Source organism: Spermophilus citellus (assembly GCF_964194105.1).
Source record: "Spermophilus citellus genome assembly, chromosome: 5".
Taxonomy (NCBI): Eukaryota; Metazoa; Chordata; class Mammalia; order Rodentia; family Sciuridae; genus Spermophilus; species Spermophilus citellus.
In genome coordinates this window covers 17,396,383-17,422,427 of record NC_138186.1, presented here as the reverse complement: position 1 = coordinate 17,422,427, position 26,045 = coordinate 17,396,383, and the positions used below count along the sequence as shown (strand labels likewise).

The 26,045-nt window shown below is 36.2% G+C and overlaps 1 protein-coding gene across 1 annotated transcript in view; it reads right to left on the bottom strand.

Moving 5' to 3' along the window:
- CAGE1 (cancer antigen 1) overlaps positions 1-26,045 on the bottom strand; it is a gene marked incomplete at its 3' end in the record, with an annotated part of 38,425 nt that overhangs the window by 2,458 nt on the left and 9,922 nt on the right. Inside the window, exons 5-12 of the mRNA XM_081296466.1 lie at positions 23,541-24,581; positions 20,884-21,030; positions 20,245-20,355; positions 17,207-17,287; positions 16,864-16,971; positions 15,039-15,143; positions 13,865-13,935; positions 2,665-2,733 (exon numbers count right to left, since the gene is read on the bottom strand). Of these exons, the coding sequence (XP_081152592.1) occupies positions 2,665-2,733; positions 13,865-13,935; positions 15,039-15,143; positions 16,864-16,971; positions 17,207-17,287; positions 20,245-20,355; positions 20,884-21,030; positions 23,541-24,581 (1,733 nt within the window). The remainder of the gene's footprint in view (positions 1-2,664; positions 2,734-13,864; positions 13,936-15,038; positions 15,144-16,863; positions 16,972-17,206; positions 17,288-20,244; positions 20,356-20,883; positions 21,031-23,540; positions 24,582-26,045) is intronic.

Below are 26,045 nucleotides of genomic sequence, written 5' to 3'. Positions count from 1 at the left end.
AACTGTGATACTGCTGATCATATAGGAGTTCACTATAAAGCAATGACAAATGTTTGAGGAGGTAGATAAGCTTACCCTGATTTAAAAATATTACATGACGTGCACATGTATCAATACATCTCATAGTACCCCATAAATATGTACAATTGTTAAGTTTGTATGAACCAGCTAAAAAATAAATTTAAATTTAAAAATTCTAATGCAACTTTAATTTTTGTCTCCTACTTCTACCCTAAGCTTTTTCACTCAGGGAAACTTGTCATTTATATGGAATGGATACACAGCAAGCCCAATGGGTTCTTCAAAATAATTTCCTTTGGAAACTCTGCACATGTGGAAAACCTACTCTGACTTTGGGAGTCTGCAATTGTTTTATTAGCACCCAAGGAACTGGGCCAGGATTAGTCCATTTTTAACATCTCACTATGTTCTTAATCAACCCTGAATGGGTTTCTGCATATAACTTATAGTATCAGATTCTGAAACAAGTCTAAAATAACAGATTATAGCTGGGTGCAGTGTTGCACGCCTGTAATTCCAGCCATTCAGAAAGCTGAGGCAACAGGATTGCAAACTGGAGGCCAGTCTTGGCAATATTTAGTGAGATCCTATAGCGAAATAAAAAGGACTGGGGGATGTAGCTCAATGGTAAATCCCCTTGAAGTCCAAATAATAATAAAATAACAGATCATAAGATTTAATGTTAGTGTAAGAAAATATCTAGCCATAAAATATATAGCAAAATAAATAGGGTTTTTTTTGTGTTTTGTTTTTGTTTTGTACAAGGGATTGAACTCAGGGGCACTCCTCAACCACTGAGCCACATCCCCAGCCCTATCTTGTATGTTATTTAGAGACAGGGTCTCACTGAGTTGCTTAGTACCTCGATTTTGCTAAGGCTGGCTTTGAACTCAACATCACCCAGCCTCAGCCTCTAGAGTTGCTGGGATTACAGGTGTATGCCACCACGCCTTGCTTTTAAGCAATTTTTTTGCAGGCAAAATCTTAGTACATTCCTAAGAGGCAAACATATATTCTTTTTTTTTTTTGAGAGAGAGAATTTTAATATTTATTTTTTAGTTATTGGCGGACACAACATCTTTGTTTGTATGTGGTGCTGAGAATCGAACCTGAGCCGCACGCATGCCAGGCAAGCGCGCTACCACTTGAGCCACATCTCCAGCCCCAAGGCAAACATATATTCTTGAGAGCAGTAAATCTCTTTCCAATTCAGGTTCTATAAAAAAATATTTACCACATAAAGAGCTCAAAAAGCTAAACACCAAAAAATAAATAAATCAATAAGTTGTCCAAGGATCTGAATAGACACTTCTCAGAAGATGATATACAATCAATCAACAAATATATGAAAAAAATGTTCATCATCGATAGCAATTAGAGAAATGCAAATCAAAACTACTCTACTCTATTTCATCTCAGTCCAGTCAGAATGGCAGCTATTATGAAGACAAACAACAATAAGTGTTGGCGAGAATATGGGGGAAAAGGTACATTCAAACACTGCAGGTGGGACTGCAAATTGGTGCAGCCAATATGGAAAGCAGTATGAAGATTTCTTGGAAAATTGGGAATGGAACCACCATTTGACCCAGCTATCCCACTCCTTGGTCTATAGCTAAAGGACTTAAAAACAGAATACTTTACAGGGACACAGCCACATCAATGTTTATAGCAGCACAATTCACAATAGCTAAACTGTGGAACCAATCTAGATGCCCTTCAATAGATGAATGGACAAAAAAAGTGATATATATATATATATATATATATATATATATATATATATATATATATATCAATCACATACAATGGAATATTACTCAGCAAAAAGAGAATAAAATCATGGCATTTGCAGGTAAATGGATGGAATTAGAGAAGATAATACTAAGAGAAGTTAGCCAATCCCAAAAAACCAAATGCTGAATGTTTCCTCTGATATAAGGAGGCTGATTCATAGTAGGGTAGGGAGAGGGAGCATGGGAGGACTATACAAACTCTAGATAGGGCAGAGGGGTGGGAAGGGAAGGGAGGGGGCATGGGGTCAGAAGTGATGGTGGAATGTGATGGACATTATTATCCAAAGTACATGTATGAAGACATGAATTGGTGTGAATATACTTTGTATATAACCAGAGATATGAAAAATTGTGCTCTATATGTGTAATAAGAATTATAATGCATTCCACTGTCACATATAAATTAAAAAATGCTAAACAATTTATCAGGTGATTATTTTAAAATCATTGCAAAATATTAAGAATTTTCCTATAATTTATCTTAAATTGAGACGTGGAAAAGTTTTTAGAAATGTATTATATACATGTGTATAAATACACACACACACACACACACACACACACACACTTTTTTAAAGCTAAAGACATTATTATTAGCTCGGCGTGGTAGTGCATGTCTGTGGCTCAGGAGGATGAGGTGGGAGGATTGCAAGTTCAAAGTCAGCCTCAGCAAATTTTTTAGTGAGGCCCTAAGCAATTCAGTGAAACCCTGCCTCTAAATAAAATACAATAAAGGGCTGGGAATGAGGCTCAGTGGTTGAGTACTCTGGAGTGCAATACCTGGTACCAAAGTGTGTGGGGGGTGGGCAAGACATTACTATTGATTTTTAAAGAATGGAAAACTTACCTCAGTTTTCTGGCTCTCTCTCTGGGCCTTCTCATTAAATCTTCCAGATGTTTATTTCTCTCTTCTAAACTGAAAGAAGAAACAATTGAATTTTTTTTTTTTTTTTTTTTTTTTTTTACTGAAGTGGACTCTTCTAGATAAATATTTTCTTAAGATTCGCTGGAGGATTTGAGTAGATAAATTCAAATTGTAGTCTAGTTATCTACACATTATCTGTCCTTCTCACCATATAGGTACTTGGGGTTCTTTTCTAGCAACTTCAATTATGTAATCAATTTTTCCCTTTATAGGTTCTGGGGGTAAAGAAGAAAAGTAGATAGTAGCAAATATTTAAAGTGACATTTAGGTTTTCTGCTGTTTGTTTGCACAGTGGGTAGAGAACTGACCCCTCTGTATGTGTAAACCCCCATGCTCCTAGGATTGCATGTTAAAAATAAAACCCCTGAGCTATGAACTGCTTTACCCGGAAAAAAGTGTGATGGTGTTCCAGGACAGTAGGCACTTGGCTGGGCTGCTAGAGAGTTATTTGTGTTCTGTCTTTATGGTTTAGTGAGAGATGTAGCAATGGGCTCCCTTGTTGCTGGTAGGAGGGAAAATTCCGTTAAGAACGTCTCCTCCCTGAACCCACCTTCGGGTCCAGAAGGGTGTATAAGTTTCCTGACTGGTGCAACAGATAAACACAAACTGGGTGGCCGAAAGCAGCACTCAATTATTTTCTTATGGTTCTGGACGTCAGAGGTCCAAAATCAGTTTCACCCGGCTGAAATCGAGGTGTGGGCAGGGATATGCTGCCTTGGAGGGGGTATGCTGCCTGTGGGCAGGGATATGCTGCCTGTGCTTTGCCTTGACTTGTGTAGCTAGGCAGGTGGTCCTCACTACTCTTGGTTCCACTCATGTGACCTTTTCCCCTGCTTCTCTCATTACAAGGCCTTTTTTTTTTTTTTTTTTTTAATCAAATCTCTCTCAGCTTCCTCCTCTTAAGACATTTGTGATTGCATTTAGGGCCCACCCAGATAATCTAAGACAAACTCCCCATCTCAAAATCCCAACATAATTACATCTACAAAGTCTCTTTTGCCATATAAGGTAACATTTGTTGGTTCTAGGGATTAGGATTTGGGTTTGTTTCAGGGCTATTCTTCAGCCTGCTGTAGAAGGTAAACAGTCAACAGACTCTTGGAGGAGATGAAATTCTAATCTACAGGAGCACATTGTAAATTCAATAGCCTAAAGAAGGGTCAGGAAAGTATGTGAAATCAGTGTCTTTTCATCTCTTAACAATGCCTTTTTGAAGAACATTTTTGAATTGATAAAGTTGGATTTTCTTATGAATTATGCTTTTAGTGACATGTCTAAGCATTTGTTATCAAACCCAAGATTACAGAAAATTTCTATATTTTTATAGAAGTATTAAAGTTTTAGTGTTTATATTTAGGTCAATTATAAATTTTGAATTAATTTTGTATGAGGTATAGGGTATAAATATAAAGTTGGGGCTTTTTGTGGGGGAAGGGGAATAGTTAGTTATTTCCAGTTGTGAAAAGACTACCCTTTTTCCACTTCATTGTTTTTGTACCTTTCTCAAAAATCTCTTGTCCAGGGGCTGGGAATGTGGCTCAGTGGTAGAGTGCATGCACAGCATGAAAGACCCTGGGTTCGATCCCCAGCAACACAAACACCCACACCGCAAAAAACTAACAAAAAACATATCCCATGTTTATGTATGTATGGGTTTATAACTTTATATCTGTTTTGTTGATCTTTTTCTATTATTTTTTTCTATTCTACGACACAACATTTTGATTGATTATTGTACCTTTATAAAAAGTCTCAAAATCAAGTTTGCCCACCCATTTTGTTCTGTTGTTGTTGTTGTTGCAGTTGGACAAAATACCTTTTTTTATTATTAATTTATTTTTATGTGGTGCTGAGGATCGACCCCAGGGCCTCACACATGCTAGGCAAGCGCTCTACTGCTGAGTCACAACCCCAGCCCCTTGTTTTTCTTGATCAGAGTTCTTTTGCCTCTTCTATGTCTTTTGAATTAGCACATGAATTTAGAATCAGCTTGTCAACTTCTAAACAAGCAAACCAACCAACCTTCTGGTACTCTGATTAGGTCTGCACTGAATCTGTAGATTTACTTGGGGAGAATCTTAACAATATTGAGTCTTCAGATCCACAAAAAATCTATATGCCTCTCTATTTAAATCTTTGTTTTCTCTCATCAGTGTTTTGTACTCAAGTGTTTTTCACATATTTTTTCAAACTTATCCCTGTGCAGTTCATATTTTTGGTTTTAGAGAAATGTTTTTAAAGATTTAATTTGATTGTCCATTACTAGTATACAAAAATGCAATTGACTTTTATCTCATACCTTGCAACCTTACTAATCTCACCTAAACAATTTTAGTATTTTTTTTGTAGAATCAGATTTTCTAGATAGATTATTATGTTGCCTACAAATAAATTCATTTTTGCTTCTATTTTTTTATTCCCAATTTGGATGTGTTTTATTTCTTTTCCTTATTTGATTGCCCTGAGCAGAACTTCCAGGACAATATAAATAGAAATCTTTTTATCGACCTTGAGAAAATAGTCACTTGTTCTTTTTTTTTTAATATATTTTTACTTATAGATTTATTTTATTTGTTTATTATTTATGTGGTGCTGAAGATTGAACCCAGTGCCTCACACATGCTAGGCAATAGCTCCACCACTGAGCCACAACCCCAGCCATTTTGTTCTCTCTCTCTTTTTTTAAAAATTTTTTTAGTTGTAGATGTACATAATATCTTTGTTTTATTTATTTTTATGTGGTGCTGAGGATTGAACACAGTGCCTCACAAGTACAGTGCTAGCCAAGAACTGTACCACTGAGCTACACTCCAGCCCCCATTTGTTCTTTTTTTTTTTTTTTAATATATCTTTATTTTGTTTATTTATTTTTATGTGGTGCTGAGGATTGAACCCAGGGTCTCTCACGTGTGAAGCGAGTGCTCTACCACTGAGCCACAACCCCAACCTTCCATTTGTTCTTTATTAAGTATGATGCAGTAGGCTGCTTTTTTTTTTTTTTCTTTCCCTCAGTGCTAGGTAAAGAAATTTAGTGCCTCAGACATGACAGACAGGTGCTCTACCACTGAGCTATACCCTCAGCCCAGCAACAGGCTTTCTGTAGGTGCTGTTTATCACTGCTGTAGAAGTTCCCTCCTGTGATTAATTTGTTTAGTTTCCCACCACCACCCCACCCCGCTTTTTTTTTTTTTTTTAATTAAGAATGGTGTTCCGATGTGATTCTGCAATCTGTATTTGGGGTAAAAATGGGAGTTCATAAGCCACTTGAATCTAATGTATGACATATGATATGTCAAGAGCTTTGTAATGTTTTGAACAACCAATTAAAAAAAAAAGAGAAAAAAAAAAAAGAATGGTGTTGAGTGGGCTGGGGTTGTGGCTCAGTGGTAAAGTACTTGCCTAGAATGTGTGAGGCCCTGGGTTCAATTCTCAGCATCACATATAAGCAAATAAATGAAATAAAGGTCCATTAACAACTAAACAAAATATTTTAATAAAGAAAAAAAAAGAATGATTTTGAAATTTGCCAAATGCTTTTCCTGTGTCTATTTAGATTACCATATGCTCTTTCCCTTTTAGTTTTCTAAATATATGGATACAGTTGTTATTAGAGATAAAGCTGACACTTTTCCCAAAAAAGTAGCATTCAGAGATTTCAGTGATTAGGACAGAAATCAGCCATTTACTTTTACCACCATATTTGGGGGGGGGGGTACCAGGGATTGAATCCAGGGTCACTTAACCTCTGAGACACATCCCCAGGCCTTTTAAAAATGTTTTATTTAGAGACAGGGTCTAAAGTTGCTTAGGACCTCATGAAGTTGCTGACCCTGTCTTTGAACTTGAAATCCTCTTGCCACAGCATCCTGAGCGTTTTTCTTATGACAATACACTTTTTAATTAAAAATATAGAAAGAAGAAAAAAATCAAAGCAATAGAAGAGTATGGTGACTATAAATAGGGCAGTATTGGTGTTATTTTAATTTCCTATATAGTTAAATGTAGTTATTTTGTGGCATTTACAAGCTTTAGAATTAACAAATGTTCACCTTATTGTCTGTGACCAAGTTATACCATCACATGGCTTTTTAACAGCATGTTCAATTAAAATATTTGATCACTTTAGACTATCAATAGAACATAGAAAGTTATAGATTTGCACTTTGAATTTTTCTATGATTTCTGATTTTATTTTGTATGGAAAATAATTTACAGGCATTTCAGGCGGATAGAAGTCAGGTATAGTGGTGCACACCTGTAATCCCAGCAACCTGGGAGACTGAGGCAGAAGGATCACAAATTTAAGGCCAGCCTCAACTATTTATGAGACCCTAAGCAATTTAACAAGACCCTGTCTCAAAATAAAACCTTAAAACGGATAGGGATGTAGCTCAGTGCTAAAGTGCCCCTGAGTTCAATCATCAGTCCCCCTTTCCCCCACCACCCCTCCCCCCCAAAAAAAAAGGTGGGGAACTGTTATCGTGAATTTAGGTTATCTGTAGGAGATACAACATTGGACATATTCTTCTGGAACCTCGTTGGTATTCTTTGGATGGTGATTAGTAAATAAGAATTAGAGAAGTCTGATAAGAGTCTTCATAAACATAGACTGTAATCCCAGATCAAATGATAGATTGGCAATGAAATGTACGACCACCTTAAACAGTAAGGTAGTATGGCTGAATAAGGTGGGAGGCCAGGACAGGAAATGAGCTGGGACGTTATTTTTTTTCATTTTTAAGGATGTTTATTTTCAGAATAGTTTGATATAAAGATATAATGTGTGACCTTGAAAAATAATGAAGTTAATTGGTATTCACAATCATCAAAACCAGGGCACTGAAACCATGTTCTGCAGAGAAAATGGACCAAAGATTACTTAAATGGCTTTGTTAAATGTGTTGAGTTAGGTTTCAAGGCTGCTATATTTACATCACCAATTGTCTTTTTCTTCTTCTTCTTCTTCTTTTTTTTCTTTTTGAGAATGGGGATGGGGAGTCCTTGTAGGGAAATCAAAAGATTCTGAGTCTTTTTCAAGGAGCAAAACCCATGGGTGTTTCCAGGATCCAGGAAATCATCATACCAATCCTCCCACCCTCAAGCTACCAGGAATCAAGTCTGGAGATTTATTATAAAAAGGTCAACCTTGAGTTAGGGTTGAATCAAAGGCTGGATGGGATGATGTTGGCTATTATAAGGAACTATTCTTTCCACTTCTTCCTGTTTCCTGAATTAGGCTTATTTAAAAAATGTGTTCTATAGAACTATTACATCAATAGTTCTATAAACCTTTCCTATACAGAAGATTTTAAAACCAACTTCTAGCTGGGCATGGTGGCACATGCCTGTAATCCCAGTGGTTTGGGAGGCTGAGGCAGGAGGATTTCGAGTTCAAAGCCAGCCTCAGCAAAAGCAAGTGGTTGAGTGCCCCTGAATTCAATCCCTGGTACCCTCCCCCCCAACCCCCTGCCAAAAAAAAAAAAAAACCCAACTGCTAAACACAGGCACAATAAAACAATTAATCCAAGGAGAGAATTGTTTTGGTGGTGACTAAAAAGGCTACTGTGGGGGTAGGTAGAGAATACTACAGGAGAGGTACCCAGTCCAGTCCTGGAATGTAAATGAAGGTGTCTGGAGGAAGTTATGTCTTTGCTGAAGCCTAAGAATAAATAGGAGTTAGGCTCAGAGGGGAGAGAGAGCACATAGGAATGGAAAGTGGGAGTAAGGGAGGAAATAGGCAGGGTGCATCAGACAAAAGTGTGCTTGGCTGCAGGTGACAGTTGTCTCAAACAGTGACATCTAACAATCCTGCACCCCACACCACCCCCTGCAGTAATAGATGGGTTCAGAATTAGTACAGTGTGGAAGACCCAGGTCTCTACCTTCCTGGGCTCCTTTCATCTTTGGCCTTGTGGAAGACAGTTGCCATAGCACTAATCATGTCTTCCTACAACCATCTTCAATGTAGTAAAACGATGTAGGCAATCCTTTTTTTTTTTTTAATCAAGGAGCATACTTTTCCCCAAAAGCTCCCCACAAAACTTATTATTGAGTCTTGACCGACAGAAATGAGTCACATATCCATCCCAACACGAATGAGCAGCAAGTAGAATAGTGCTGCCACATGAGACATGGGCTAACTGTGGCTCATCCCTGAGCTAGGGAGGGCTCAGCTTCCCCAAGAGCCACCTACAGAAAAGTAGGGAAGCCAAGGGGGAAAGATGGTGTGTGGATAGCCACAATGTCTGCCATACAGCAGATGTGATGAGAAACAAAGGTCATGAGAGCTCTTGATCACCTGTGACCCAATGGGGACTTTATTCTGAAAGTGAAGAAAGTCTGGTAGTTTCCTCAAGAGTCTATTCAGGTTATGCAATTTGGGTAGCAAGTTAATGTAAGCAATGTTTGTATCACCCACTGTACCACACCAGAGAAAACTGGTGTCAATATGTGCTCTCTTAAGCCAGGTGTAATGGCGCACACCTGTAATCCCAGAAGCCCAGGAGGCTGAGGCAGGAAGATCACAAGTGCAAAGCCAGCCTCAGCAACTTATTAAGGCCCTAAGCAACTTAGTGAGACCCTGTCTCTAAATATAAAAAGGGCTAGGAATACAACTCAGTGGTTAAGCACCTCTGGGTTTAATTCCTGGTACAAAAAAAAAAAGTGCTTTCTTTGTGGTATTAACTGATCAGTTACTTAAGGAACACACCTCACTTGAACATTCTATAAAACAAATGATGTGAGATCTTTAAGACTGCCAATGCCAAGAAAAGAAACAAAAAGGCTAAGGAAATATTTCAGATCAGAGTTAGACACAACAACTAAATGCAACAAAGGATCTTGGATTTGCTCTAGGACTTAGAAAAAAAAAACTGCTAGAAAGGAGATTATTGGAACAATGAGTAAAATTTGAATATAAACTTATAGCCAACTTATAATTACATTTTATATAGTTGAGTTTTAACATATCAATTGTTATTCCTTTTTTTTGAGAGAGAGAGAGAATTTTTTAATATTTATTTTTTAGTTTTCGGTTAACACAACAACTTTATTTTACTTTTATGTGGTGCTAAGGATCAAACCCAGCACCCCACGCATGCCAGGTGAGCACGCTACCACCTGAGCCACATCCCCAGCCCCTCAATTGTTATTCTTCTAGTAAATGATATCAAATGATTATTAAATGATCTGCATTTAATCATTGCATTATGGTTGTGTGAGAAAAGGTCCTTGTTCTTCAGAGATACATTCTAAAGTATTGAGGAGTGAGGAATCATGCTGGAGCTGGGACATTTTTGTTAGAGGATCCACCTCTCACCAGGATATTTGTAATGGGAAGTGAATAAGTCTCCAATTTCATAGGGAGAGGTTCTAGAAACATGAAGGTATGGAGCAGATTTCCACACGTGAAAGAGACCTGACCACAGGTGTTAACAGAGAAAGCATGGCCACTTGAACTTTAGTAGTATTGTGGAAAAACTACCTGACTCAGACTCACAATAGTGAATGCACCTCTAAGGAAATGGTATTTGAGCAGAGATCTAAAGGATAGCAGAGATAGAACTGAGGTGGTGAGCCTGACCACTTTAAGCAGAACAACACATGCTAACATCAGTATGGTTAACAGTAAGCTAGGGGTTAGTGAGATGAGACTGGAAAGGTAGGCAGGAGCCTGATAATGAAGGAACTTGTAGGCCATGTAAAGGATTTTTGTTTTCACCTAAAAATGATGGAAACTTACTGTCAAATCAAAGTGTTTTAAGATGTAAACTGGCAGGATCAGATTTAACATCAGAAAGATCAGTGTGGTTACATATACAAAGTAAACTTTAGTGAACATCAGATCATCAGCTACTTACCAAGACTCTGTCTCAAAATAAAAACTGAAAAAATAAAAAGGACTAGGGATGTGATTCAGTAGTAAAGTACCCCTGGGTTCAATCCCTAACTCAAAATAAATAAATAAATAAACAAACAAATAAATAAATAAATAAACTTTACTCTGTGTGTGTGTGTGTGTACATACACACACATAATATACATATATATTAGTCTTTTTAAAAAAATCAAATTTCAGGGTCTGGAGTTGTAGCTCAGTGGTAGAGCGCTTGCATGTGTGAGGCACTGGGTTTAATTCTCAGCACCACATATAAATAAATAAATAATAAAGGTCCATTGACAACTAAAAAAGAAAAATCAAATTTCAGTTGGGCACAGAGGTACACTCTTGTAATCCTAGCTGTTGGGTGTGTGGGAGACCTTGCCTTTTGGTTTTATTTCCCCCATCGAAACTTAACTCCCCACTGAAGTTAAGTTTCCATCTCTGGAGAAGAACATCACATAATCCATTACCCCTCCCCCTCCTCTCCAAAGGGCGCCAAGCCGAAGGGCACCAAGCCAAAGGACACCAAAGTCAAAAGTTTTCTCGACCAATCCTCTCAGGACACAGTGTCCACTAGCCTGTTCCTGAGTCACCCTGCCAATCAGCACCCGCCACATCGCCAAAGCAACCATTCTTAAGCTGAAGCTTGCAGTCTCACGCAAGCTGCTTCTCCTCTCCTTTCTTCCCCTTCAGGCAGCCCCCCAATAAGATCTCTTGGATGAATTTCTGTCTTGGGGGAGTCACTCCACTTTCACCAGCTACTTGGGAGGTTGAGGTAGGAGGATCACAAGTTCAAGGCCAATCTGAGCAACTTAGCTACCTTGCTATTTAAAAAGGCCTGGGGATGATGGCTCAGTGGCAGAGTGCTCCTGGGTTCAATTCCTAGCACTGGGGGGAAAAATCAAATTCATTAGTGGATTTTGTAGGTAAACAGCCATATCTAAAGTCCAAGGCGTGTGAATTGAAAAATTACAGCATAGTCAATGAATGTATTTGGAGAATAATACCTCAAATACTGCTAAAGTTTAACAGAATTAACAAACTAAAGCCAAGTTAAAGAACACTGCTCTGATTATATATTTCATAATTTTTGAAGCAGCATATGCTTTTTAATGATACCAAAGCAAATTCACTAAAACAAAATATATCATCATGGACATATTTGGTTTAAAAAATGTATTACAACAGTGATCATTTAAGCAAATCGACTCACATGATATGGGGCAGTAGTAATCAATCTGTCCAGACACTAGAATTATTTGGACAGCTTGTGAAATATATTAAAGCCCAGGTTCCATCTAGCATTTTAGTGCAATGGAGTTTTAGGATAGGGCCTAGACACTGTTATTTTTTAAACACATTCAAGAGGTTCCTAATAAACAGTCATACTTGACCCTTCTTTTAATAAAGCTTGTAGAATTCAGATGCCACGTTTCTTCATCAACACAAACTGGGTTAATCACTCAACTGAAACATACATTTAATTTTTTTTTTTTAATTTTAAAAGTAACTAGGGTAGCTGGGCACAGTGGCACATGCTTGTAATCCCAGCACTTGGGAGGCTGAGGCAAGAGGACTACAAGTTCAAAGCCAGCCATAGCAACTCAGTGAGACCTTAAGCAACTTAGCACGACCCTGTCTCAAAAAAAAGCGGGGGGTGGGGATGTGTTTTTAGAGGTTAAGAGCTCCTGAATTCAATCCCTGGTACCACCCCCATAAAAACAAAACAAAACAAAACAAAAAACTAGGGGGTGGGTAAAGCAACATGGCCAAAATGATAGTTTGATACTGTTTGGTGGTTTGTTTTGTTTTGGTACCAGGTATTGAACCCAGGTACTGAGCCACATCCCTAGCCCTTTTTATTCTTTATTTTGAGACAAGGTCTCACTAAATTACTTAGGGCCTAGCTAAGTTGCTGAGGCTGATGTCTAACTTGCAATCCTCCTGACGTAGCTTCCTGAATCACTGGGATTACGGACATGCACTACCACGGCTAGTTTGATGCTGTTTTTTAAATCTTATTTTTTATTTTGATATTTCATTATTGAACATTGGCTGAATTTTCTTGGTTATAAGCTGAGGAAGAGTTTAACTTTATTTCTTTTTTCTTTTTTTAAAGAGAGAGAGAGAGAGAGAGAGAGAGAGAATTTTTAATATTTATTTTTTAGTTTTTGGCGGACACAACATCTTTGTTTGTATGTGGTGCTGAGGATCGAACCCGGGCCGCACACATGCCAGGCGAGCACGCTACCGCTTGAGCCACATCCCCAGCCCCTTAACTTTATTTCTTGAGTATAAAATATTCTTTCCATCCTTAAAACTTACCTGCATTAGTGTGGGAAAAAAACGGGAAAATTGTTTACTATTCACTCTGCTTAGAAACAACAGTGAAAAACAAAAGCTAACTTTCCAAGCTACCAGTACCCACATTTTCTGTTATCTAATGGGGAAAACTCCAATAGGAAGCTCATAATTTGGGGGTAGGGGGAGTGCTTTCTATCTAAGAATAGACCTTTTGTTATGTCGAGATAAATGAAATTGGGGGAAGGACAGAGGGAGAAGCATATTAGAAGTAAGAATAAAAAGTCAGTGGAAAGCTGCAAAATTTAAGAATATTAGTTTTGGAGACTTTTATGCTGAATTAGTTCTGATGAGTTGATTTGGTACTAGATATATATATATATATATATATATATATATATATATATATATAGATATATAGATATATATAGATATATATATATATATATAGATATATATATATATATAGTTTGCATTCAATATCTTTTTGTGAATAAATGCTAAGCATTGGAAGTTATTTTATTTGAATACTATGATAATATACTCTAAAATTGCTAGATGTTTCTCACTAATTCCCTTAAAACCAAAAGCAGTTCTAAGACAGGAAAATGAAAATCTGGCTATTCAACCTTGTTCAAATAGTCTGAATGTTAAAACCCATTTTGTCCCGTTGTTTGATATACAGAGCATGTATAAAAACCTATAAAATTTTATGGGACACATATAAAATTGCTCAACTAAAATTTTATAGGTGTCCTATATATAGGATGATGGAACACAGGTTAAGCAGACTAGCTATATTAATGAAGAATGGTCTGAATTATAAAATTGCATGTTTCCTCTTTATAGTAGTCAAGGAAAATTAATTTAGAAGCTAGAGAGTGAAATCAAATATTAGTAAATATTCATAAAATTAAAAATTGAGTTTTATAAACTTACTGTGCTATTTGGAAGTGGGATATCTCAAGCCTTTGATCAGCACATTTGATAATTTCTTCATATGAAGTAACCTTGAAAAAATAAGGTAAGCAGTTATTCTTTGATAAATTCTGGTTTATTTATTTATTTAGTACCAGGGATTGAACCACTGAGATAGATTTCCAGTCCTTTTATTTTTTTAACAATTTTTTAAAAACTTTATTAGTTTTTGGTGGATCTTTATTTATTTATATGCGGTGCTGATAATCGAACCCACTGTCTCACATGTGCTAGGCAAGCACTCTGCCACTGAGCCACAACTCCAGCCCTAGTTCTTTTATTTTATTTATTTATTTTTTTAAATTTTGAGACAAGGTCTCACTAAAAGTTGCTGACAATCTTGTTAGGTTGCCCAGGCTAGCCTCAAAAGTTGCCCTACCTTAGCCTCCCAAGTCACTGGGATTACAGGTGTGCACCACTATGCCTGGTTTTAATTTTCTTTACTCATTTTTAAATTTATACCAGTTGAAGTTCAATTGTTGGATGAAAATTTTACAATAGACAAAACATCTCATATTTTGAGATCTATGAATAACAATGGAATTATAACACGCCTATTCATCATGCCAAAAAAGAGAAGTACCAAAATGTGGACAACTATAGTGAACTGACTACGACCCACTTGTCTTCCACACAAGTTTCATACATGCCAGAATCACAGTCTATGTGGCTAAAGTTAATGCAGTTCTTAAAAAGTAAACTAGAACACTAAGTTGGCAAGATTCATAATTATTCTGAAAACAAAGTAGCAATACAAAAACTTTAACTTGCCCACAGCAGGATATACACATGCTAGATTCCTGCTGAAAGGCTAATGGCAGCATTTTATAATGCCAGTATGAAGTAAACGGGATGAATATTATTGGGTTACCTCAAATCTCAGGTCCTTTTTAGTTCCAAAATTCTATTATTTGAATATCTGTCATAATTGTTTGTTTATTTGTTTATTGTGGTCCTGGGGATCAAATTCAGGGCCTCATATAATTTATTTATTTATTTATTTATTTTTTATTGGTTGTTCAAAACATTACAAAGCTCTTGACATATCATATTTCAGACATTAGATTCAAGTGGGTTATGAACTCTCATCTCATATAATTTTTAAAGACAAATATTTCTGTAAGAAAATCTGTACCTTATTTATTAAGTTGCCTAAATATTTTTGATAATTATCATTCTCTTCAATGAGTCGGTTGCAGTGAACTTCTTTTGACTCCAGAAGACCTCCCAATTTTGTGATCTAAGAAAAAACATCAGTAAAAATACTAACTTGGAAACTACCATGAAGAACTAATGGGGACAGTGAGCTTTACTTTATTCCAATATTTTCTTAACTCAATAAGTCCCCATGGTCCTAGATGGGACATCTATAAAAACCTAAATTGAGCAACCAATATACTACTTATGTTAACTTTTAAAATAAATATTTTTAGAGTTTTATTTTTTTGAGTAAAGTAACAGGGAAGTCATTAGAATGTTTAAAATATGCATATAAAGGATATATAAAGTCTAGATTACTATTTCTAACCTATTTTATGGCACCTGTGTCAATTTTGTTGAAATATTTGCAGAATTGAAAACTTGAGACTTAATGGGTTAAACAGAGTTATACCATGAAGTGAATCATGAATCAGATCCTGATTAGATTACACATAGAACAGATGAGCAGGAATTATAATGGGGTTTTATTTTTTTCACTGATCTTACACCATGAAACAGCTTTGCAAGTAAATGAACACCTTAGTACATACAAATATTTATCAGCCCTAAGTCTTCCCTTCCTTTTCCATGAATAATCAATACATTGACATATTTGATTTCTGTATGAAGTAAGTTGTTCTTGATGATTCCATGTTCAGAAATATTCTCCCTTGTATAAATAACTGCAATTTGTAAAAAAGGTTTAGCTTAGCTAGGCACAGTGGTGCACACCTATAGTCCCAGTTACTTGGGAGGCAGAGGCAGAAGCAGGAGGATAGAAAGTTTGACGCCAGCCTGGGCAACCTAGCAAGACCCTGTCTCAAAATAAAATAGAAAAGACTGGGGATATAACTCAGTGGTAGAGCACCACTGGGTTCAATCCCCATACTGAAAGAAAAAAAAAGTTAATATATTTCATGTTCTGGCCTATGATTCTTTTTTTCTTTTCCCTAGCACTGAGGAGTGAATAAGAGCTTTGCACATGCAAGGCAAGTGCTCTACCACTCAGCTACACCTCCAGTGCCCAGTGCTTTCTGCAGTCCTCTTACCTCAGCCTCCAGAGTTGCTGGGATTACAGTTTTGTACCACCATACCTGGCCCCAATAACATCTTAATCATCTAATACCCAGACTGAGTTCAATTTTATTTTCTGCTATTATCTTACAAATATCTTTATAGCTACTTTGTTGGGTTTCACACATTGCATTTGGGTGGATTTGTCCTTCAACTCTCTAGAATCTTTTAGTTGGTAACAGTTATTCCCTTCCTCTTTTCTCATGCTAATTTTTATTTATTAAAATCCCCCACATTCTAGATTTGTCATCACAGTGTCATCTAATACCCAGTATAGTTCTAGATACCAAGGTCATATTTTCATTTTCTCCTAACATATTTCCCTGTTTTTTTTCCTTTTATTTTTTTCATGCAACCTGAAGTAAACTATGAAAATTGTTTCCTAATTATGATTATTGTACATAGCTATTATGGTAACATATACACCAACATAAATATGCCTCATCCATATATTTTTTGGTTTTTGCATTTTATGTAAATCTGATAAGTCTAAACAGAAACCAAGTTGGACATTTAAAACTAGAACATGAAAATACATTAATTCTATGGGTGAATAATACTGTCACAGTGCCAATACATGACCATTTTAACAAGCAAATTTTTGAAGGTTGATAATTTTTTAAACTTAGGAATAAAGCAGTGTTGGATATAAAAATGATAGCAAAGCAACAAAAGGTCTTTCTTACCAAGAAGTCAAGCTCCTCATTTAGACTGTGGTACTTATCTAGTTTGACTCCCAATAAAAGAGGTACATCTTGGATATTCTTGGCTTCATCAGAATCAAAATCTGTGACCTGGGATTTAATGTATTTGTGTTCATTTTCAAAACTTACACAATCCTTGGAACATTTAACAATATGTGCTTTAGTAATTTAAAATTCAAAAAGATGACTGATGAATGGCTGGAATCATAGAGCACAGAACTTAAAGCAAGAAGATTTCAATTCAACAAATTTACCAAGAGAATACAAATATCTGAAATTATACTTTTGTATGTTAAAGTAAATGCATAGTAAGTGTTAAACTCACCTCAATAAGGTGATCTTGAAATGCTTTTTCATTAGCAATTAACTCTCTAAAGGTTGTAATTCTGTCTTTATGTTTCAATAGCTAAGAAAAAAAAGCATTTTATATTTCAGAGGAGAGAAAACAAAACTTCATTCTATAGTATTTGTGATAAAATCATCAAACCTTGCACAGTTTAACTTTTGGTCTCGAAAAAATAAGCAGTTTTGACAGCTCTTCAGAGGAAAAGAGTTCACACTTAGGCCTAAAAACTGCTAGATTTATGTAGGCCTGTCAGCAAGGCATCTGGGATCTTGGAGTGTGGGAGATTCCATCATTTCCTGATGTGAATGGCTCACTGTGTCTAACCTATTTGTCCAAAGCTTGTGGTTTAAACTGAATACTTGCTTTCTTGCTGGGAACTGAAACTTCGGTATGTGCTAGGCAGAGGGTGCCCATGTGAACAGCTCCCACAAGAAAAAGAAAATAAACAACAATCCCAGGGCTGGCTCTTTATAATGAGATTCTTTTGGTAGATAACACTTTACACCTGTAGTCACTACTCATTGTTGGGGCTTCCTGATGACTCCTGAGGACTCTGGGAAGCTTTAGTCTATTCCCTACATTATGCTCTCCCATAGAGGGCTTTCTGTTAGCTGATTTTGCTTTGCAGCCTCCTGCCCTAATAAATCACAGCTGTGGGTATGACTGGACACTGTGTCCTGAGAGATCTTTGGCAAATCATTAAATCTAGGGGTGGTCATGGAGGACTCATCCTAATATTCAATTGTTATTAACGTCTGGCCATTAAGAGACATTCATCCATTCATTCTTCTCTTTCCACATTTTTATTGGTGCATTATAGTTGTACAAAATGTTCCTGCACACAATATAACAATATAATTTAGCTATTACCAGTCCCCAACACATCCCCTCTCCCTCCCTTATTAAAATTTTTAAAGCAAAAAGAAGTGGGACTGGAGTGTAGCTTAGTGATACAACATCTGCTTAGCATGTGCAAGATTCTGGTTCAATTCCTGGTGCCCAAGAAAAAAATGAAAAGAAAAGAAAAAATAATAATTTTGTCTGGATTGTAATTGATGGTTATTAATTGTTCATTTGTTCCTTCAGTATAGCAATAATAAATCTTAATATTCAATATTCAAACTCTTCAAATATCAGTGAGTAGAGCTGTCCAAATTTTCATTTTTTATTATTAAATATTTCCATTATTTACAACAAATAGAGAAAAAACTTTAGTGAGCCCCTATGTAACTAACAATAGCCACTGGCTCTCTCCTCCAACCATTTAGGATGCCAAAAAAAGGTCAAGGGGAAGAAAATGGCCCCAACTCCTGATATCAGAAAAAAGCAGGGAACCAAGAAGGTGGTAAATCTTATTTGAGAAAAGTCCTAAGAACTTTGGCATTGGACAGACATCCAGCTCAAAAAGGATCTCACCCACTTTCCCACTTTGTCGAATGGCCCACTACATCTAGCTGTAACAGCAAAGGGCCCTCCTTTATATGCAGCTCATAGTGCCTCCTGCAATTAACTAGCTCACCAGGCCTTGAACTGCCAACCTGCTGCATAGTTGCATAGGCTGCCCACAAATGCAGACCAGACACAAAGCAAAAGAAGAAGCAGACTGTTGGCCTGGGCTGAGAAGAAAGCTACTGGCAAAAGGGATGTTTCCACTAAAAAGACAACCTGTAGTCCTTCTAGCAGTGATTAATCCTTTCACCACAGCACTGGGGAAGAACAGGAAGGCTCAGCTGGTGGTGTCTGCACATGGCCATGGATGCTGTCCAGCTGGTTTCTTCCTGTCTGCCCTGTGTTACAAGTCAGGAGTTCCCTAACTGCATCAAGAGGAAGGCCAAGCTGGGACACGGAGCCCACAGGAAGATGGGCACCAACCATTGTTGCTTTCACACAGGTAAACAAAGAGCTCTGGCTAAGCTGGTGGAATTACAATAATATGTGATAAGATCTACCATCTCTGGAGAGGCAACATCCTGGATCCAAAATCTGCGGCTCACATTGCCAACTGGACAAGGCAGAAGCTAAAGAAACTATATTAGACTGCTGAGTTTCTGTACCTAAAAATAATAAAAGTTGTCCTTCAAAACCAAAAACAAACCAATTAATAGCTAATGGTCAATCATGCATCATTTTTATCCCCAGCCAGTCCTCTTTCTTTCTCCTTCCACCTTTGTCTGAATCAAACTGTAGACATTATATCATGACACCTGTCAGTATTTCGGTAATTACACAGAAATTCACCAAAAGAAAATAAATATCTGAGATTGTATTTTCATAACATTCTTAATTCAAAACTAAGGTTTTTGAAGACCTGGTGTACAGAATTGGAGGCTAGTATTTCCTCTGCAGGGCTGTGCTTATTCTTTGATCCTTTTTTCTACAGATTAGCTAGAAGACAGAGATTCCACAGAATACCTATAGCATATTTTCTACCATATTAATTTAGAGAAGAAGTGCAAAACTTTGTTGCTAACCAAAATTCATATCTGAATGTTTTACTCCCTTAGCCAGATAAAACTGTCATTTCTTTATTCCTTTCAGATTAAAAATGGCACAATTTAACATCCTGTTATCATCTTCCCTATTTAACTCACTCTCTTATTCTTATCCCTCAATCATTGTATCATACCAAGAGAATTGAAGAAACTCCAAAACCTCTGCTCTTACTCTTATTCCCACCTGAGAAATAAAATGATTTCTTTTTAATGTTTCCATTACTCCAAGTGATTAAGTTTAAAACCACAACCATATCAAAATAAACTATTCTTCAGTAATTAATAGTGCCATGTAAAACTGAAAAAATAATCATACCAAATTTTTTTGTAGATGAATATTTTCTAATAGAAACTAAATTTAAGAAACAAGTCAAATATTGAACATTTTATCTACTTAGTTAATTTGTAAAGCTAATTTGGTCTCCTAAAACAATTCTTAAATGAATTTTAGGAGTGACTTCTCTGTGACCCTCATTTTTTTCCATTAAATTAATACAATATTAGAATGAAGAATAAATATAATACCTCTTTATCTAAATCTATCTTCCTAAGATGAAGGCTCTTCAATTTTTGCAGCATTATGTCATTAACTTTCTCACTTTCTTTGCAATGGTCTGCATCAGGATTGGTGATGTCCTAAGGGTAGTAGAGTTTGAGAAACAGATTAAAGTATTTTTTATCAACTTAAAAGGAGGAAAAAAATAAAGCAAATGAAACAACTCTCCCTTCCAAAATAAGTGGCCAAACCAAAGGAGATAAAATCATTTTGAACTCCATTCTTCAAATACTCTTCACAAAATCTCATAAAGAGTTAATACGGAAGGACCTATATTGATTCACACTTGTACATACATTGTTACTGGGACAGATTAATATAACTGCCAAGCTGTTAATGTTCATTATAATACGTGTGCATGTTTACACATTCATGAAAAAGCCTAATAAGGATTGGCATAAGGATTGAATGAGTCAATCCATAAAAATCAAGGACAATAAATATAATTATCTCCAAGGACATGTCAGGAAGTTAGTAAATACTTGTTGAGTATTTACTACTACTTGTTGAGAGTCCATTATGAGCTAAACTTATTTATTTTATTGTCTCTCTTTGTGTAGTCCAACCCCAATACTTCTTTCCAACTAAAATCTGATTTTTAAAATTACCTGACATGTGAGAAGTCCTACCATCAAAGTCAGAAGACTATGAATTTTGGAGGTCAGCTGAGGAGTTTTCAGATCTGCAGTATTCAAGCCCTCTTCTTCACAAGGTGAGCAATTCAGTAACAAATTACAAGGTATCATCTCAGCATCCTACATGTACACAATTCAGATATGTCACAAGAAAGACAAAGAATCTGAATTACCTTTTAAGTAAAATTTTAAAAAATAGATTTTTGTTTTTAGTTTTAGGTGAATACAGTATCTTTATTTTTATGTGGTGCTTAGGATCAAACCTAGTGTCTCACACATGCTAGGCAAGCACTCTACTACTGAGCCACAACCCCAGCCCCAGTAAAATGCTAAATAAAATAGCACTCTTAAAAACTTTGAGCGATGTTCTTAAACTCTTTTTCCTTGGGGCATTTGTGTACTCTTAAAAATTATTGAAGACCCCCAAAACCTTTTGATCATGTAGTTTCTAGCTATCAATATTTAGTGTAGGGGCTAGGGATGTGGCTCAAGTGGTAACGCGCTTGCCTGGCATGTGCGGGGCACTGGGTTCGATCCTCAGCACCACATAAAAATAAAATAAAGATGTTGTGTCTGCCGAAAACTGAAAAATAAATATTGAAAATTCTCTCTCTCTTTAAAAAAAATATTTAGTGTATTAGAAATTATAACTAAGAATATTTTAGAATATTTGTTTGGTGATTTAACTAATAACACTTCATGTGTACCAACATAAATATTTAATTAAAATTATATTTTCAAAATTAAAAACAAATATTGAAAAGAATGGCGTTATTTTACATTTTTGCCAATTTTCTCTGTGTGAGTGTGGTCCTTGGGATGGAACCCAGGGCTTTGAACATGCTAGGCAAGCTCTTTACCACTGAGCTACAACCTTAGCCCATTCTGTAAGTATATGTATATATATTAATGTTATATTAATAAGACAGCAGGATTCCCATATTTGCTTCACATACCCAATCAGCCCTGAGAACAAATACAATATCATGTCACATAGCTTCTGGAAAAACCTATACTGAAAAAGTGAATGAAAAAGGCAATAATGTCTTAATATTATTAACAAAATATTTTTGCTCTCACAGATGATCCTGAACTATACTTTGAAAAAACGAACCTAGTGTTAGCGAGAAGCAAAACTGAAAGCCCAGTATGAAATTTCAGATATTAAATAAATTCACTAGTGAAGATAACAAAAGGAACTTGATTTTTTTTAGAGGAAGCTTAATAAAAAATTGTATATAATGTTAAACCTCTATATAGTTAAACTAATTCAGCGTTTATCAATCCAAAGGTATCATGATTTGGTTAGGAGCTAAAGTTAAGGTCATCTTGTTATGTCAGTGGTTCTCAAAATGGGATTCCTGGATAGCAGCATTAAGACTTGGGATCCTGGGCTGGGGATGTGGCTCAAGCGGTAGCGCGCTCGCCTGGCATGTGTGCGGCCCGGGTTCGATCCTCAGCACCACATACAAACAAAGATGTTGTGTCCGCCGAAAACTAAAAAATAAATATTAAATATTAAAATTCTCTCTCTCTCTCTCTCTCAAAAAAAAAAAAAAAAAAAAAAAGACTTGGGATCTTGCTGGAAGTGCACATTCTCAAGCCCCATCCCAGGCCTTCTGAATCAGAAACTCTTGTGGCAAGGACCAGCAGTCTGTTAATAAGTCTTCCAGGACATGTATTCAAGTTTGGAACCACTGATTTAGATAATCTTAGAATTTTTAAAACACAAGAATTCTTAAAAATAGAATTATTTGGGAATGGGTAGTAGCTCAGTAGTAAAGTACTTGCTTCATGTATGTGAGGCCCTTGGTTCAATCTCCACTACCATTAAAAAAAAAATATTTACTTGTAAACACTTAGACTGATTACAGATTCATATGAGAAAGTGAGCTGAGGACATCTTCAAGGCAACATATCAGCTCAGCTCAGTTATATTTGTTATAACAAATTTTTAAAAATACATTTCCCTAGTTTAATTAGCTTTTTAAGAAGTTAGAATTACTAAGATTTTACTACACTTAGTAAAGATTTGTATACTTTAAGGTAGGCCTATGATTTGCTCCAGTTGGTGAAAATTATCTTTTCCTTGGATGTGCTTTCAGGTTCTTGGCTATAAAAAAGTCTTTTTAACTGCAGATATTTAAAAAACTACATCTCTACACATATTAATATGAGGTTCTGATGGTATTTTTAAATGCCTTATAATTTTAAAAAATATGTGATGTTTTAATTAGATCATTTGTTTTACCTTGTACCAAATATGTAATTATTTCATTTTATAGCTGTTTAGGATGGAGAGCATATTTAGAAAATCCTTTCTCAAAGGTAACTTCTGAGAGATGCTTCAGGTGATTGGTTATGGGTACCTGCAAAATTCCCAGGATGTCACCTCTACCAAAATACTCAGAAGAAGACAAGAATGGCTACTCTTTAAGGTGAGTACCTATAAGCCAAAAAAACCTTCTTTAAACCTGTGGTGCATTTTCCTGTTTCTCTTTTTCCTTAATAACTGTTTCTGCAAACAAATACTATATATAAATAATACCATGTCTACATGTACATCAATCAATATACCACTAGAGACTTTTGGAATTTTATGTTAGGAGATTCTGAATCTGCATCAGTACCTTGGTAACAACTGGCTCCATTATTTCCTCTAATGACTCCATTAGCTGAGCTCTCTCAAATTTAGGGACACTCTTTGAAACCTGCAGCTGAAGTTTTGCATTTTCATTTTTTACTCCACTGATCTGCTGCTGGAGTTGTGAATTCTTGGCCTTTTCTTTTTCACATGTGAATAGCAAATTTTTAACTTGAGGAATCAATTTCTCAATTCTCAATTTCAATTTCTGTTTTTCTTTCAGGTTTTCCTTTTCATGTTTCTGGAATTCCTCCTGTAAAGACAAGAACTGTTGTTCTCGGGTCTCTTTTTCCCTTTTCAACAAGTCCAAAGCAGAAGTGGTAGCTTTCTCCATTTCTCCTTTAAGTTGCTGCAGCCTTCTTACTTCCTCTTCTTTCTTGCTTAACGTTTTGTCCATCTCTATACACTGATTTACAGATCTATTTTTTTGTTGCATTTCAGTAATGCACCTTTCCTGTAAACGAATATAACTGACCTTGACTTTTTTAACTTCTAGCTGTAAGATTTCCTTCTCTTTCCTGGATTCCTGAAGTCGTTTTTTGGTGTTAGCTAAAATCTCTTGCAAATTCTGTAATTTCTTCTTAATATCGTTCCTTTCTAGGATTATGTTGTATTTGTCTTCAATTAATTCTTCGATGTTTTCCTTCAGCTTATTTATGATGTCAATGAACACCTGCTGTTTGGTAATCTTCATCTCTAGTTCTTTAACTTTCTTCTCTAAATGCAGGTTCTTACACTGGAAGTCCTGGATCTGCACCTGCTGTGTTTTGTTTGTGTATTTCAATTTCCTTAAGGCTTCGTTTAAAGCCATGTCCTCTTCTAAAGGCTGTAAGCCTTCCAAGCTTTGCTCTGTGTCAGGTGTCAGGCGGTTCTCCCAAGAATTTCCCCCACTCTTGGAGATGCCTGGAGACCAACTTAAGACAATCCCTGGGCTTTCCGCATTTCCTGCTATGGCTTCTTCCTGCTGACTGACTGACATCTCAGGAATCTCCTCAGGATTTTGTATTTCTTTTGAAGAAACTTCAGTCTGTAAATTATAGTAAATAAAATATATATGAAAAAAGTACAAATATCCCAATAAATCACCTTTTAAGCATGAGTTTGACAAGAGAAGCTATGGCTGTTTTATTTCATTTACAAGTATGAGAGGGTTTTGTTGTTGTTGTTGTTGATTTATTCGGAAGTAGATGGCATCATTTGAAAAAGAACTTTATTGGGTTCGGGATATAGTTCAGTGGTACAGCATTTGCTTGAGGCCCTGGATTTGATACCCAGGACTGGGAGAAGTGGGGGGAAATTTTATTTTCCCACGTTGATTTCTGGAAAACAGCATTTTAAAAATTTACTCAATGTTAGAGTTTCTCAAGATTGAGTCTTCCCCCTCTTTCCATTGCATTCAGTCATTTTATCAGCCAAGCTTCAGAGTCAGAGCAGGCCTTGAATTCTTTTTTTTTTTTTTTTTGAGAGAGAGAGAAGAGAGAGAGAGAGAGAGAGAGAGAGAGAGAGAGAGAGAGAGAGAGAGAGAGAGAATTTTTTTAGTATTTATTTTTTAGTTTTCAGGGGACACAACATCTTTATTTTTATGTGGTGCTGAGGATTGAACCCAGTGCCCCGCGCCTGCCAGGAGAGCGTGCTACCGCTTGAGCCACATCCCCAGCCCAGGCCTTGAATTCTTTTTTTTTTTTTTTAATTTAACTTATTTTATTTATTTATTTATTTTTTATTGGTTGTTCAAAACATTACAAAGATTGCAGAATCACATCCACATTTTTACATAATGCCATATTAGTAACTGTTGTATTCTGCTACCTTTCCTATCCTCTACTATCCCCCCTCCCCTCCCCTCCCATCTTCTCTCTACCCCATCTACTGTAATTCATTTCTCTCCTTGTTTTTTTTTTCCCATTCCCCTCACAACCTCTTATATGTAATTTTGTATAACAATGAGGGTCTCTTTCCATTTCCATGCAATTTCCCTTTTCTCTCCCTTTCCCTCCCACCTCATGTCTCTGTTTAATGTTAATCTTTTCCTCCTGCTCTTCCTCCCTGCTCTGTTCTTAGTTGCTCTCATTATATCAAAGAAGACATTTGGCATTTGTTTTTTAGGGATCGGCTAGCTTCACTTAGCATAATCTGCTCTAATGCCATCCATTTCCCTGCAAATTCCATGATTTTGTCATTTTTTAGTGCTGCATAGTACTCCATTGTGTATAACTGACACTTTTTTAAAATCCATTCATCTATTGAAGGGCATCTGGGTTGGTTCCACAGTCTAGCTATTGTGAATTGTGCTGCTATGAACATCGATGTGCAGGCCTTGAATTCTTAATGACTAGTTTGGTTCCTCAACTATAAAATAACAATAATAATACCTACTTCCAATAATATCTACTTAACAAAGTTAACTCCTAAATATGAATTGCTGAATGTATGTATTGCACCTAAAGCACAACAGAACACAAGCAGTAGTTGTATGGTACAGATATATATT